At 38.2% G+C, this 15,977-nt stretch overlaps 1 protein-coding gene across 1 annotated transcript in view; it reads right to left on the bottom strand.

The window, feature by feature from the left end:
* Nucleotides 1-15,977, bottom strand: part of LOC126175327 (bifunctional glutamate/proline--tRNA ligase) — a 251,607-nt gene that overhangs the window by 78,998 nt on the left and 156,632 nt on the right. Inside the window, exons 14-16 of the mRNA XM_049922047.1 lie at nt 7,378-8,682; nt 2,313-2,498; nt 2,137-2,229 (exon numbers count right to left, since the gene is read on the bottom strand). Of these exons, the coding sequence (XP_049778004.1) occupies nt 2,137-2,229; nt 2,313-2,498; nt 7,378-8,682 (1,584 nt within the window). The remainder of the gene's footprint in view (nt 1-2,136; nt 2,230-2,312; nt 2,499-7,377; nt 8,683-15,977) is intronic.

The following is a 15,977-nucleotide window of genomic DNA, read 5'->3' as shown; positions in this document are numbered from 1 at the left end:
ACACTCACAACTGACATGCAACATAGATATATCTAACAGACAGGGATGGATATGTGCCTTCCTGGACAGTTAGTAAGAAGCCTGGGTAGAGCGGCAAAATTAAGTATGCCTTTACTAATGTTGTTGTTACAGTTTGTTAGTTACTATGGTATCTGATTTACAGTTGCAGCAAATGTGACAATTTCACAAAATTACAGCGAAGTAGCACGTTCTTTATTTACGGATTTAAACATTACCCTCGCTCTTTGACTAAATTGTCAGAATTACTCACTTAACCTTTTTATTGAGTACTGGGTGGTTATAATTGAAGGCAGCTACTCTCAGAGGTCCAGTATGGGCTGTAAGTATTGTAGGGAAGCGAAACTTGTTAGATATTCTAACACTTTAAATGTGGAACAGGTCCACCCCCCCCCCCCCAAAAAAAAAAAACCACCTCCAGGCGAAAAACTGTAACTGTAACTGCTAGAAAGATATATGAAAATGTTTTCGTGCATAAAGGATTAGGAATGGGACATGGGCAGAAAACGCCAAACCAGTGAGAAAGGCATAACGTTGATTTTATTACTAAAACGTGGCCTATACAATTAGTTCAATATGAGCAATAGAGATGACAATGAGATGCTGTATCCAAAAAATGACATAATTAACACTACTTGCACCAGTTCTGCTACAAATATGAGCAATGTGTTCCTGTATACTGGCCTTCAGATCAGGTAGAGACATGATGTATTCTTGGTAACCACATTCTTTTAGATATCCAAGAGTCAAACGTCACATGGGTTCAGATCAGGTGATCTTGCAGGCCATGCATCTGGAAAACCTCTGGATATAGCACATTCCTTTAAGGTTGCATCAAGCATGTCTTTCACTGGGAGAGCAGCAAGAGATTCACCCAATCTTGCATGAAAATAGTAGTTTCCACACAGTTGCACTCTTCAAAGCAGAAATCACATGCTATACAAACACATCTTGATAACATGCAGACAACTGACAGGACCTCTGGGTGTATTCTCTTCAAAGGGGAATGGAATGAGAATAATGGTGCTTGTGAATCCACACCACAAAGTCACAAACGGCAAGTGCAATGGCTCTTAGTGCAAAAAATGTGGTTTAACAGTACCCCAAATTCGGCAGTTCTCTGTTTTTACTAAAGTGTAAATGTGCCTCATCGCTCCATAGAATACTGCCAGACCACGCCATCAACTTCAATCTGTGACAGAAACTGAAGAGCAAATTCACAACATTGTTGCAGATCATGAGGTTCCAATTGCTGCACTATCTTGTACAAGTACCAATGCAAAACAGACTGCAAAACTTTCTATACTGTTGACCAAGGGATGGACAACTCTCATGATAATGATGTTTGGTTTGTGGGGCACTGAAATGTGCGGTCATCAGTGCCCGTGCGAAGTCCCAATTTTTTTCACACTCCAATCTAGCCACTGTCACGAATGATGATGAAATGATAAGGACAACACTAACACCCACTCCCCGGGCAGAGAAAATCCCCAATCCGGCTGGCAATCGAACCCGGGACCCTGTCATCCACAAGTAGCAATGCTAGCCACTAGCCCACAAGCTGCGGACAACTCTCATGACAATGCATGAACACTAGCACTACCCATGGCACATGCAGCATGTTCAGTTGCAGCAACAGCAAACTTAATAAGTACTTCCACCAGGATAGGACGTCTGCCTCTTCCAGATGTTTTTGAATTTAATAATCACCTTCTTTAAACCATTTAATGACGTTGAGTGTCTCCTCAGAATTTTCAGTCAGCAATACTCTCTCAATGCAGCACTGTCATTGCTGCCATTCACATAAAACTGTTTCCCTAAAAGAGTACTTTTCCTCTTCCTGACAGCCATACTGTTCATTCGCCTTACGGCTTGTCAAATGACAGTTTGGATGTCATACCATCACACATACAATTTACAGTACCATAACTGCACCTGGTGGTCAAAACTGCGACAATTTTTTTGTAGTGTAAATCAGTTCCACATTAATGTATTAGCATACTGTGTCTATCAAGTTTCGCTGCCATATGATAATTACAGGGCACACTGGACCTCCGTGAGCAGCTACACTTTAGTTATAACCACCTGGTACATCCAAGACATTAATTTTGCTCTTACTTGTGAGTACCAATCCGGAAGATTTTCTTCCTTTCTTGCTTCCAGTCCCAACCGAGTTTGTTTCTTCAAGCCAACATGTTCTCCATCCTTCACCTGCAAAATTTAGCATAAAACAAAATGAAAACATCAATGGCGTATAGGAATGGTGAAATAATTTAAAGACTTAAAAATATTACCTCAGGTTCTTTCTTAATGGCTGTTTGTTTTTCTTTGACTTCCTTTTTCTGCTTCTCCTTCCTTTCTTCTTTGGGTTCTTTTTTGGTTGCTTGTTTTGCTCCAGTCGATGGAAATTCCTTCCCTGTTATTTGTTTGTACTCGGCTTTTAAAGACAACAGCCTAGCAACTTCGGCATCCACTGTGACCTGGAGATGAAATAACAAACACCACTTTGAATGGGTGAATAACAATGGTTTAATCACATCCGTAAAATAAATTACCTGTTTTCAGATGAACTATTACTCACTTTTTGACAAAGTCATATATTAGCCCATCTCCCTTCCCTTGTGCGCATACCAGCTACCTTCCTATGTGCAAAAGGACCCCTACCTATTCTCGCTTATCGGAACAGTCCCTGTGTACAGTACATACACATCATCTTGATGTACATACACATCGTCTTGATGCTTTAGCTATTGCTCCAGCAAAAGAAGTCAAAATACTAGGCGAACGGCATATTTGAGTCAATAGCTGCCAGCATTCAAATTCAAGTAATACTTCGGAGCACAAGTAATCACAGTGTTAACAGATCAACCATACGATTTTTAACTTGGTATTTTTATGAAAAGTGAAACATATTTACAACGCATCAAAAGCACATAATGTTGATTATGATGTAGAACAACAAGTGCACCTATTACTTCTACATAATTTTAGCTTTAGATCATATGAAATGATTAAAATGTTCAAATCTTAGATATATCAGCACTCTCACTGGTAAAACTACGTTATGTAGGAGCAGACTTCGCCCTCTCTGCCACGTCTGTCCTTGTAAGCAGGAATGGGGCTTGCTTCCTCTGCTTCCTGCATTCTCTCCTAAAACTGGTTAAGAAAAAAAAATTTGCAGATTACACCTATCCTCATGCTCTATTTCCCCCCTCTCACTTAATGATGGCATTACTCCCCTCACCAGTGCTCCTATCCTTCTCAGCCTAGACATCGATCGTATGTTACCCTGCATCACTGTCCTTGCCATTGGCCAATGCCTGGAAGAAGATACCGACTGTAATGTCAAGGGCCTCTTTCCACATTATTATAATGAAAATATAAGTCTATCTGCAAAAAATAACATATTAAGAGTCTTAATTCTGAAGTAGTGTGCCCTTGCTCAGTCTATCGATCTGGATGTGATTCAATATTATGCAGAGGAATATTTATTTTACCCAATAACACTTCTAATTTATATCAAGATAAAATGGCAATTCATTTTCAGTATTTAAAAATTGAAATGATTAAAATAAATGGGAATATCTTCACAAAAATATAAATAATAATAACCTACCTAGGAATTATTACACGCAGTAAAATACTCAGGCATCGGAAAACTGCTGCGTGATTTTACTTTTAACTAATGCAAACTACAAGGAATTTGATTATGGAGATTCTCCCTGTTTTCATCTTATTGGAGTTGAAGAACTTGCATCAAAATAATTAAAAATCTAAACACTAAGATGAGACTTCTGGAAGACAGTAAAATGTGAATTTATGTTGTTGTTATAGTACTGCCATTCCTCACATAATTATTCAAGTCATAAAATGATGTGAAACATGGTGCTGGAATGGTGTGGAAACATGCAAGAAATTTTAAATTAACTGTAAAACTAACTTTTTATTTTTTCCCTTTAAACAATCACGATCTTCACTGTCCACTCAAATTCCATTTCTTTTTTCCACTGTCCCTGAGGAAGAACTTATTAACACAGTTAGGAAGTTTATGCTACCACCACCTCTCTTCTTATCAGTGGCGGCTTGTGCAAAATTTCAACCATGTGCTAAAATGCGGTGGCCTACAGCCTTCTGACTTACAAGTGAAGAAATCGTAAATACAGGGTGATTCAAAAAGAATACCACAACTTTAGGAATTTAAAACTCTGCAACGACAAAAGGCAGAGCTAAGCACTATCTGTCGGCAAATTAAGGGAGCTATAAAGTTTCATTTAGTTGTACATTTGTTCGCTTGAGGCGCTGTTGACTAGGCGTCAGCGTCAGTTGATGCTAAGATTGTGTTTAGTGATGAAGCAACTTTCCACACTAACGGGAAAGTCAACCGTCACAATGTCTGTATATGGGGCACTGAGAATCCGTGGGAAACAACTCAGTATGAACGTGACTCGCCTAAGGTCAACGTTTTCTGTGCCATAGCCAATAAAGTTTTTGGTCCCTTTTTCTTCGAAGGTGCTACTGTAACTGGACTACAGTATCTGGAGATGTTAGAGAATTGGCTGTTCCCTCAGCTCGAACAAGAAGCACAACAATTCATATCAGCAGGATGGAGCGCCACCACATTGGCACTTATCTGTCCGTAACTACCTGAACGTCAACTACCTGAACGTCAACTACCCGAGGCGATGGATCGGCCGCCAGGCAGACCGTGACAGAGCACTTCATCACTGGCCTCCAAGAAGCCCTGATCTTACCCCCTGGGATTTTTTCTTATGGGGGTATGTTAAGGATATGGTGTTTCGGCCACCTCTCCCAGCCACCATTGATGATTTGAAATGAGAAATAACAGCAGCTATCCAAACTGTTACGCCTGATATGCTACAGAGAGTGTGGAACGAGTTGGAGTATCGGGTTGATATTGCTCGCGTGTCTGGAGGGGGCCATATTGAACATCTCTGAACTTGTTTTTGAGTGAAAAAAAAAAAAAAAAAAAAAAAAAAAACCTTTTTCAATACTCTTTGTAATGATGTATAACAGAAGGTTATATTATGTTTCTTTCATTAAATACACATTTTTAAAGTTGTGGTATTCTTTTTGAATCACCCTGTATATTGACTGTATTAATTTTATGTATGTAAACTGAAATGTCTAAGTGCATTAAAATTTTTTTTGTTAAGCATTTAACATTGTGAGGAATAAAATAAAAAACAAAAATTATGTAACCTGTGGGAATCGAAACCACGTCACCGAATCGCAGGGTTTGCGAGTCCATACTCTTGGTAACTCGGCTACCTCACCTGTCCGACATATGTCACTCGTCTTTTCCTCATACTCCATGCACAAATCTTCATAGAGGATTTTGCCTTTTCATATGGCCCAATCAGGCGAAATATTCTAGCAACTTGAAAGGTACAGTTACATGCTTCTCTTAACATAGTTTGAGCCAAATCAGTGAGCCTCATTCCATGTGCACCTGTTGTTAGGTATATATCTACATAACTCTTTAAATCTTTTTCCTTCTAAGATCTGCTGGAAAAAGGTGTCCATAGCGGAAAAAAAAAACAACACCCCCCCCCACACACACACACAATCTCATACTAAAAGAAGGTGGCATTTTGCACTTTTGTTGTATAAATTTTATTTCTTCATGGATAGCTTCAACCTTCTAGCCGATGGTCTAGAACAAAAACTAGTTGTGAACGAGTAAAATAAACACAGCAAAAGTGGAAATTGTCACCTGCTTTTAATAAATTCATATTATGAGGAATACAATAAAATGAAGGAAAACATATTAGTGTCAGTGGGAAGTAAACCCGAGCTAATGAATTATCAGTCAGTGGTGCTAACCACTCGCCAACAGAGCCATTGTTCCTAATAAACCTCTCATACTCTATGCTTGCACAATACATTACATGTAATTTCACAGAAAAATTAAGACCTGATGCTGTAAGCAACATAGCACATGTAGTGCAGAAGGGACGAGGTCACATTAGAGCATCTGAACTCGAAAACAGACAACTGTTTTCCTTCTTTCAGTTGATCATAGAGTGGTTGAATATCATTCCATCACTCAAAATTGGTTTATTGTGGAGAGAGTGCTACGAAATATGTTTTTCTCCATCTTATTTTCATACCAGCACACATTCAAAGAGAAATGGGATACTTTAGTGTCATTTCCAGCTCATATTCGAACAGAAACGGCATAATTTTAGTGTGATATTTACAGTGTGCTGTATCACATTAACACATGATAACCACCCACCACTGCTCGCTATTGATAGCCAAATAATGGTGGTGAACAAATTTTCCGCCATCAGAATTTGTTTCAGCTACCTCCAAACACAAAAACACACACGCTTTTATTACGTATATGGGTTCTTTTACACAGCTAGAGTGAAATGACCACCATTTTATTTTATGGTTTTGCTCATGGTGAATGCATGTGATCTATCACCTTCAAGAACAGTAAGACTTAAGAAGCTGTTATGCAAACATTAAAATGTTGAAATAGTTGACTTTCAATAAATTATCAGGACAATCCTTGTTTTATTAAGACTGTATCATCACAGATTGATTTTTTCTGTATGTGTAATCGATTTTTAGGGAATGAGAAAGAAACAACCAGTCAACATATAAGCACAGGATTTTGATGATGAATACGCATATCAATAAGAATTTTAACACAGTAATTCAGCTTCTTTTTCAGAATAGACCCCTCCCCCCCTTTGGATACACACAAAACTGGATTGTTTGACTTGGGCCACTGTTCTAGGCCATCACAGCTGTGTACGTGTTGTCTGAAGAAGAGAAAAAGTTCATACCCTACGTCCAAATTCTTATTTATGTGGTTGGCTCTATTCATTCCACTGTTTGCTTTGCTCTCAGGATTTGTAATAATTTATACTTGGCTTTTTCACATCACTAACATTAAACGTGATATGATGAGTACACTGAGTAACTGTAAGAAATAAATGTTCATTTATGAACGAAACTGAATACGACCTGGTTAAATTTTATGTCATGCTGGCTCATTTGCATAAGGTAATGTTGTAATTTGACATGAAAGACTACAAATATTTGAAATTTGAGTTATTGAAATAAAGCACAGTATACTGACGCTGGTATTTAACAATATGATAATCATGATTCATTCTCAATGGATTATTGTTTTGTCACCTTGCTTTGAATTGGGATATAACAAAACATGTAAAGCTAACACTGGAAATTACTTAGGTGTTTTCCTTACCCACACCGCACAAAGCAGGAAATTGGGGGATTATGTAATTATTGCTTCTGTTTACAAAATGGCATGTTATTCATCACTAAAATACTTATATTTATTATTCTACTGTAGCAACATACCTTTGGTGCACCTGTAGATTTCAGGTTTCTCACTTTGTTACCCTGATCTGTTATCTCTTGTGTCAATGTGGAAATGGCAGCAGTATCCTCACCAGCACCTACAGTTGACATTTTGGGAGCAGTATCTTTAGAATACAGGTCAGCTTTCCAGTCCTCTCCAGTAATGGTTTTGAATTCTGCTTTCAGGTCAAGTAGCTTTTTCACTTCTGCATCAACTGTACTTTTAGATGCCTTCTCAGATTTCAGTTTCCTTACAATAACTCCCTGCTCTGAAATTGCTTTTAATAAGTTGTTTCTTGTATCAGGTGCTACAGTACCAGCACTTGGCGAAATATTGTTCTTTGGTGCTAATTCTACTTTCCAGTCCTCTCCTGTAACAGCTTTGAATTCTGCTTTCAGATCAAGTAGTTTTTTCACTTCAGTATCAATTGCACTTTTAGGTGCTTTTTCAGATTTCAGTTTCCTAACAACATCTCCTTGTTCTGAAATTGCTTTTAGCAAATTATTTCTAACATCAGGAGCTACAGATCCTGCAGAAGTATCTTTTGCTATACTATGGTCCTTTGATGCTAATTCCGTCCTCCAGTCTTCTCCTGTAACAGACTTAAACTCAGCTTTCAGGTCCAAAAGCTTCTTCACCTCTGCATCTATTACAACTTTATCTGCTTTCTCAGATTTTAGTTTTCTTACTGTTAATCCTTGACTTGCTATTTTTTCTAGTAAATCATTTCTAACATCAATGCTTGTATTAAGTGATGGTAATTCTAGTTCCTTTTTTACCTTTGGGACAAGGTCAACTCGCCAGTCTTCTCCAGTGACAGATTTGAATTGAGCTTTTAAATCTAGCAGTTTTTTTACTTCAGTATCAATTATATTTTTAGAAGCTTTCTCTTGTTTCAATTTTCGAACAGTGTCACCCTGTGCAGAAATTTTAAGCAAAAGCTCGTCCGTAATACTAGTATCCTTAACCTGATTTGGTGGTTTTTCTTGTTCCTCTTCAGTGATTTTTGGTGGATCAAAATCGATTTTAAGTCTTTCACCAGTCAAGGCTTTAGTTTCTGACCTTAATGTAAGGAGAGCCTTCACTTCTTTTTCAATTGTTTCTTCACTGGCATTTTCTTCCTTCAATTTACTAACTAATTTTTCTTGAGAATCTATTTTTTGTAAAAGTGCAACTTTAGCATCTGAACCTACAGCATACACAGATTCAACTTTGAATGAAAGAGAGTATGGAGTAGCCCCAGATTTGAGATCTCTTCCGGCTTCCTGTTGCTGAGTACTTCTGCTTTCCTTGTTCCCAAATTCCTGTGAAAATAAAAACAGAAAGGCTAGCATCAATTTAAACATCATTGAGAGAAAATCTATTCAGCTTAAGAAGGATACTACTTAAATTAATAGCACTAAAACTTTAAACTTTCTTTAGGCTTTCCATTTTTTCCCCCTAATCTGCCCTGTAAAGACCCCCCCCCTCTCTCTCATTTTAAAATATGCACACAGGATTTGGGGAGGGGAGAAGTGGCAAGAACTAATAGAGAACAGAACTATGTCATTATTCTGAAGAACAGATGAATAATGGTAACATAAACAACCAAAGCCAAACTTATATCATCATACAGACTGCTATATCCCCCACTACATGGAAAGATTTAAGTGTCAGAAAGTCATTTCTGAAAGTATTTGTATGGAGTGTAGCCATGTATGGAAGTGAAACATGGACGGTAAATAGTTTGGACAAGAAGAGAATAGAAGCTTTCGAAATGTGGTGCTACAGAAGAATGCTGAAAATTAGATGGGTAGGTCACATAACTAATGAGGAAGTACTGAATAGGATTGGGGAGAAGAGAAGTTTGTGGCACAACTTGACCAGAAGAAGGGATCGGTTGGTAGGACAAGTTCTGAGGCATCAAGGGATCACCAATTTAGCATTGGAGGGCAGTGTGGAGGGTATAAATCGTAGGGGGAGACCAAGAGATGAATATACTAAGCAGATTCAGAAGGATGTAGGTTGCAGTAGGTACTGGGAGACGAAGAAGCTTGCACAGGATAGAGTAGCATGGAGAGCTGCATCAAACCAGTCTCGGGACTGAAGACCACAACAACAACAACAACATGGAAAGAAAAAGTGTGGTTGTAAATTAGCATATATTAAAGAGTGCTACAGGATTACCAAATGTATACAAAGTAAACAATATAACACCACTTGCTGCAAATAGTAGTCAAAGTTTTAATTCTCATCTCAGAAATATAGTTATGTACCTAATTACCAATTTTTTTTTTTTTTTTTACTGCAGATTCTTATCTGCAATTCTGGAAGACACTGAAATTCCTGTGCCACAATACTACAGCACACCGATACAGCAATAAATGAGTGAAAAACATGAAAATAGCAGTAAATTTTGAAAATAGTATGTCATTAATGAAGAAGTTGAGTACTTTGTTACCGTAATAATGTCGCACAAAACTGCAAATGCAATTCATTTGTATAATCTGCACGCAGCAGACACAGCTTCCAGTCATCTCAGAAAGGATAAATACAGGTTCTGTATGGTTTTCAAAGAAATATTATGCTATTCTTCCTGAAGACTTTGCGCACATGCCGTTCTTGGCCAAACACAACAATAGAATCTGCATGCTTGGCTAGCGTCTGTATTTATGTTCAAGCACACATTTCTAGCGGTGTTTCCGGAATTTTGTCCAACCCTTGTACAGGTTTGAGAACAAAATAGTAGTTGCCACGTGAGGTAGGATGCAAATGGAATAACAGATAGCATCATATAACAACAATTACTGAATGAAATGCAACAAAGGACAACTGGAAGATTAGAAGGAACTCATACTTGGAGGTGGTCACTATTGAAATATTCAGGCTTCTATTGTTTGTAGTCTCTGGTAACATTTTTCATCATAGGCTCTGCAGCCACAACATACAAGCAAGAATGGCTACAAGTTTCAATGCCTTCCCATGAAAAATATTTTCTGTTACGATCTCAACCTTCACCCATTTCCACTAGTCTGCTCCCGAAAGTGTGATCCCATCCAGCATAGAACACAAAATGTTTCAAGAAGGTGGTGTTATCTATATGGGGTGACAAACCAAACATGTACCACACACCACTTGTCAAAAGAACAGACTATTTGTATAGTGCATTAGATTATAAATCAGTGCTAAATGAGAGCAGACATGTTTTATTTGGTGAGATGCTGGAACCCATTATGGGAGTGTCTGTCCATAGGTTTGTACAAAGGGAATGCATACACAGATCATCATATGTTTCTATATGGAACTGTGAGCGTGGGTCTACAATAACAGCATTATTGATGCTTGTGTGCAGAAGTCCTTATGCAAGAACAAAACGAAAACATTCTACCGCACAAGGTTCAGCTTGTGGAAGCACATCTTTCACAGAAAACAATTCAGTGCTTAGTCTTGCAGACGGAATTGTGAAGAGCAGAGGTGGTATGCTTTTGGTGGGAGTGCTGAAGCATAATATCCTCCTTTACCCAGGTACTTCTTGCAAAGAGAAAAGCTTAGAAAGAAAAAAAAAGTCTCCACACAAAACGGTTTATGTCAGCCTGAGCAGACAACATATCACGTCAGTCCCCCCCCCACAACAATGTCAACGGCTTTCATTCGAGCTCATCAGTTTTTTCCCTTCATCTGAATTGGTAAACATGTTTGAATAATTTATGTGGAGCTGATTCACTCAATTTGTTATATTAAGGATTAAATTCGCTTGTCAGATAATAATATTAATGTATATTTTCTCTCTTTTCTTTTCAAACAGTATGTGTTTCATTAAGACCACTGATGTTTTTACTTCAATAAAACGAAAATAATGATAATACACATTTCATTGGAGTCGCAAGACATAATTAAAATAGCTTCACTGATTTCAGAAATAAGCTCAGAAAAAAGTAGGCCTCTTGGAGGAAGTGAATAAGGCAGGAAAGAGTTATGTAAACAAACACTGTAGGTGAGTGCCAATAAAATGTTGGTCCTATTATGTGCGTTTGTATCGGTTATAACAAAAGCATTTGAATATATCGACCACGATATTCTTTTGCACAAAGCGAAACATTACAGAATTAGGAAAGCAGCTGGACAATGAGCCATTTTATACCAAGAAAATAAGAACCAGGAAGATGTCTTCCAGTGCCAATGAATTGGGAACAAATGGTAAGCATAAATTTTGACACATTCATTAAAAACAAAAGGTATTTGTGCTCAATGGATACATTACAAACACAGCAGCAAGTATGGTAAAGGCAACGTTTGTGAAGCAACAACCAGTTGACGTACTTTAAATTTGAGTGAGTATTCAGCATCAGCAACAGCCAGTTCCTAAAGCTGAAACTGCAAATGGAAGCTGTGCGCTGCTCTACAATAATGAAGATTGCTGAAAATATCTCAGCGAATCAGAGTGAAAAATTTTCACCACTTTTCTGGTAGCTAGAAGTGCTTCTATTCTGTTCCAGATTTTCTATTTAGAAGTGCCATAAATCAGATGTGCTGTTATTTGAATTAGCCTGAACGTATGAGTGTCATTACCTTTACATAATTTCTGATCAGGGAACCCATAAAGAACTTTTCTGCTGCTAGGTAAGTAGGTAAATGGGCTGATATTTTACTAATGTTGTGTTTTAGCAGGAATGTAGGAGTTACTGCCAGTGTCAGAAGTGGAACTAATTTTCTTTTTTAGAATAGGAGACGTTAATGAAAAGCAACGGCAAAACATCCAACAGGAAATTTATTTGATTTTTGTTTCAAATTATGATGCAGCTAGCTATAGGGAATGGCACTTAATAATTTTCAATGAGAATGACAAAGCTGAAAATGTTGGTGTCTTAAGTACTGCACATAACTGATAAATTATTGATTATTTTTCAAAAAAGGAAATAACTGCACAGTCAATATCTTATTTTTCAAAAGAGAAAATAACTGTATGGAAAAGATCTTATTTTCCAAAAGAGAAAATAACTGCACAGCCAATTTCTTATACAGATTTTTTACAGTGTGAGTGAGTCTACATTAATGAATTCATTGATTTATTTTTGACTTTCAATAAATTTGCACGGAGTAACACAATGACGTAGGGAAATACATTTTTTTTTTTTTTAGTATATATTTTTCAGTCTCAGGTCACACAAATGTTATCAACTGCTTGTGAGTCACTTTGCAACACATTCAATCATCTCATGACGACTTGGTAATAAGTTGAAACTAGTAATAACATCATCTATTAGAAAAGTTCAAGAAATTGTTTTAATGAGAATCTCCTACAATCATTTAACATTAAGCCTAAATATTTTAAGTCACTCAGCTAATTTACAAATAACAGGGAATCATATTTGTAAATGAGATACTAAGAGCGGAAAATGTTTTTTACTGGTTAGGCAGCAAAATAAAGCATTTTAATGCAGACTGGAAATACTAAGGACAGCATTACTGAAAAGTATGTAAATACTGAATATAAATTTAAACGCCACGAAGTCTTTTCTGAAGGTATTTGTCAGGAGTGTAGCTTTATAAATAAGTGAAACAGGATGCTAAACAGTTCAGACAAGCTTCTGAAATGTGGTTCTTCTGGAGAATGTTGCAAATTAGATGGTTAGAGCAAATAACTGATGAGGAGTTACTAAATTGAACAAGGGCAGAAAAGACATTTATAGCACAACCTGACTAAAAGAAGGGGTCAATCGAAAGGATACATCATGAAGTATCGAAGAATCACCAGTCTGGTAATGGTGAGGGTAAAACTGGAGATGGAGATCAAGGCTGCAATACAATAAGCAAGTTCAAATGGATGTAGGTTGCAGTAGTAATGCAGACAAAAAAAGACTTGAAGAGCTGTGTCAAACCAGCCTTTGCACTGAAGACCACACCAAGAACAAGTAAATTTTACGTCCTTGAACCATGGGCCTTGCCGTTGGTGGGGGAGGCTTGCGTGCCTCAGCGATACAGATGGCCGTACCGTAAGTACAACCACAACGGAGGGGTATCTGTTGAGAGGCCAGACAAACGTGTGGTTCCTGAAGAGGGGCAGCAGCCTTTTCAGTAGTTGCAAGGGCAACAGTCTGGATGATTGACTGATCTGGCCTTGTAACAATAACCAAAACGGCATTGCTGTGCTGGTGTACTGCGAACGGCTGAAAGCAAGGGGAAACTACGGCCGTAATTTTTCCCGAGGGCATGCAGCTTTACTGTATGATTAAATGATGATGGCGTCCTCTTGGGTAAAATATTCCGGAGGTAAAATAGTCCCCCATTCGGATCTCCGGGCGGGGACTACTCAAGAGGATGTCGTTATCAGGAGAAAGAAAACTGGCGTCCTACGGATCGGAGCGTGGAATGTCAGATCCCTTAATCGGGCAGGTAGGTTAGAAAATTTAAAAAGGGAAATGGATAGGTTAAAGTTAGATATAGTGGGAATCAGTGAAGTTCGGTGGCAGGAGGAACAAGACTTCTGGTCAGGTGACTACAGGGTTATAAACACAAAGTCAAATAGGGGCAATGCAGGAGTAGGTTTAATAATGAATAGGAAAATAGGAAAGCGGGTAAGCTACTACAAACAGCATAGTGAACGCATTATTGTGGCCAAGATAGACACGAAGCCCACGCCTACTACAGTAGTACAAGTTTATATGCCAACTAGCTCTGCAGATGACGAAGAAATTGAAGAAATGTATGATGATATAAAAGAAATTGTTCAGATAGTGAAGGGAGACGAAAATTTAATAGTCATGGGTGACTGGAATTCGAGTGTAGGAAAAGGGAGAGAAGGAAACGTAGTAGGTGAATATGGATTGGGGCTAAGAAATGAAAGAGGAAGCCGCCTGGTAGAATTTTGCACAGGGCACAACTTAATTATAGCTAACACTTGGTTTAAGAATCATGATAGAAGGTTGTATACATGGAAGAACCCTGGAGATACTAAAAGGTATCAGATAGATTATATAATCGTAAGACAGAGATTTAGGAACCAGGTTTTAAATTGTAAGACATTTCCAGGGGCAGATGTGGACTCTGACCACAATCTATTGGTTATGACCTGTAGATTAAAACTGAAGAAACTGCAAAAAGGTGGGAATTTAAGGAGATGGGACCTGGATAAACTGAAAGAACCAGAGGTTGTACAGAGTTTTAGGGAGAGCATAAGGGAACAATTGACAGGAATGGGGGAAAGAAATACGGTAGAAGACGAATGGGTAGCTCTGAGGGATGAAGTAGTGAAGGCAGCAGAGGATCAAGTAGGTAAAAAGACGAGGGCTAGTAGAACTCCTTGGGTAACAGAAGAAATATTGAATTTAATTGATGAAAGGAGAAAATATAAAAATGCAGTTAATGAAGCAGGCAAAAAGGAATACAAACGTCTCAAAAATGAGATCGACAGGAAGTGCAAAATAGCTAAGCAGGGATGGCTAGAGGACAAATGTAAGGATGTAGAGGCTTATTTCACTAGGGGTAAGATAGATACTGCCTACAGGAAAATTAAAGAGACCTTTGGAGATAAGAGAAACACTTGTATGAACATCAAGAGCTCAGATGGAAACCCAGTTCTAAGCAAAGAAGGGAAAGCAGAAAGGTGGAAGGAGTATATAGAGGGTCTATACAAGGGCGATGTACTTGAGGACAATATTATGGAAATGGAAGAGGATGTAGATGAAGATGAATTGGGAGATACGATACTGCGTGAAGAGTTTGACAGAGCACTGAAAGACCTGAGTCGAAACAAGGCCCCCGGAGTAGACAACATTCCATTGGAACTACTGACTGCCTTGGGAGAGCCAGTCCTGACAAAACTCTACCATATGGTGAGCAAGATGTATGAGACAGGCGAAATACCCTCAGACTTCAAGAAGAATATAATAATTCCAATCCCAAAGAAAGCAGGTGTTGACAGATGTGAAAATTACCGAACAATCAGTTTAATAAGTCACAGCTGCAAAATACTAACACGAATTCTTTACAGACGAATGGAAAAACTAGTAGAAGCTGACCTCGGGGAAGATCAGTTTGGATTCCGTAGAAATACTGGAACACGTGAGGCAATACTGACCTTACGACTTATCTTAGAAGAAAGATTAAGGAAAGGCAAACCTACATTTCTAGCATTTGTAGACTTAGAGAAAGCTTTTGACAATGTTGACTGGAATACTCTCTTTCAAATTCTAAAGGTGGCAGGGGTAAAATACAGGGAGCGAAAGGCTATTTACAATTTGTACAGAAACCAGATGGCAGTTATAAAGAGTCGAGGGACATGAAAGGGAAGCAGTGGTTGGAAAGGGAGTAAGACAGGGTTGTAGCCTCTCCCCGATGTTATTCAATCTGTATATTGAGCAAGCAGTAAAGGAAACAAAAGAAAAATTCGGAGTAGGTATTAAAATCCATGGAGAAGAAATAAAAACCTTGAGGTTCGCCGATGACATTGTAATTCTGTCAGAGACAGCAAAGGACCTGGAAGTGCAGTTGAACGGAATGGAAAGTGTCTTGAAAGGAGGATATAAGATGAACATCAACAAAAGCAAAACGAGGATAATGAAATGTAGTCGAATTAAGTCGGGTGATGCTGAGGGAATTAGATTAGGAAATGAGACACTTA

The sequence above is a fragment of the Schistocerca cancellata genome, chromosome 1 (assembly GCF_023864275.1).
Source record: "Schistocerca cancellata isolate TAMUIC-IGC-003103 chromosome 1, iqSchCanc2.1, whole genome shotgun sequence".
Taxonomy (NCBI): Eukaryota; Metazoa; Arthropoda; class Insecta; order Orthoptera; family Acrididae; genus Schistocerca; species Schistocerca cancellata.
The sequence above is the reverse complement of the archived record's forward strand: the minus strand, read 5'-3'. Positions and strand labels throughout refer to the sequence as shown.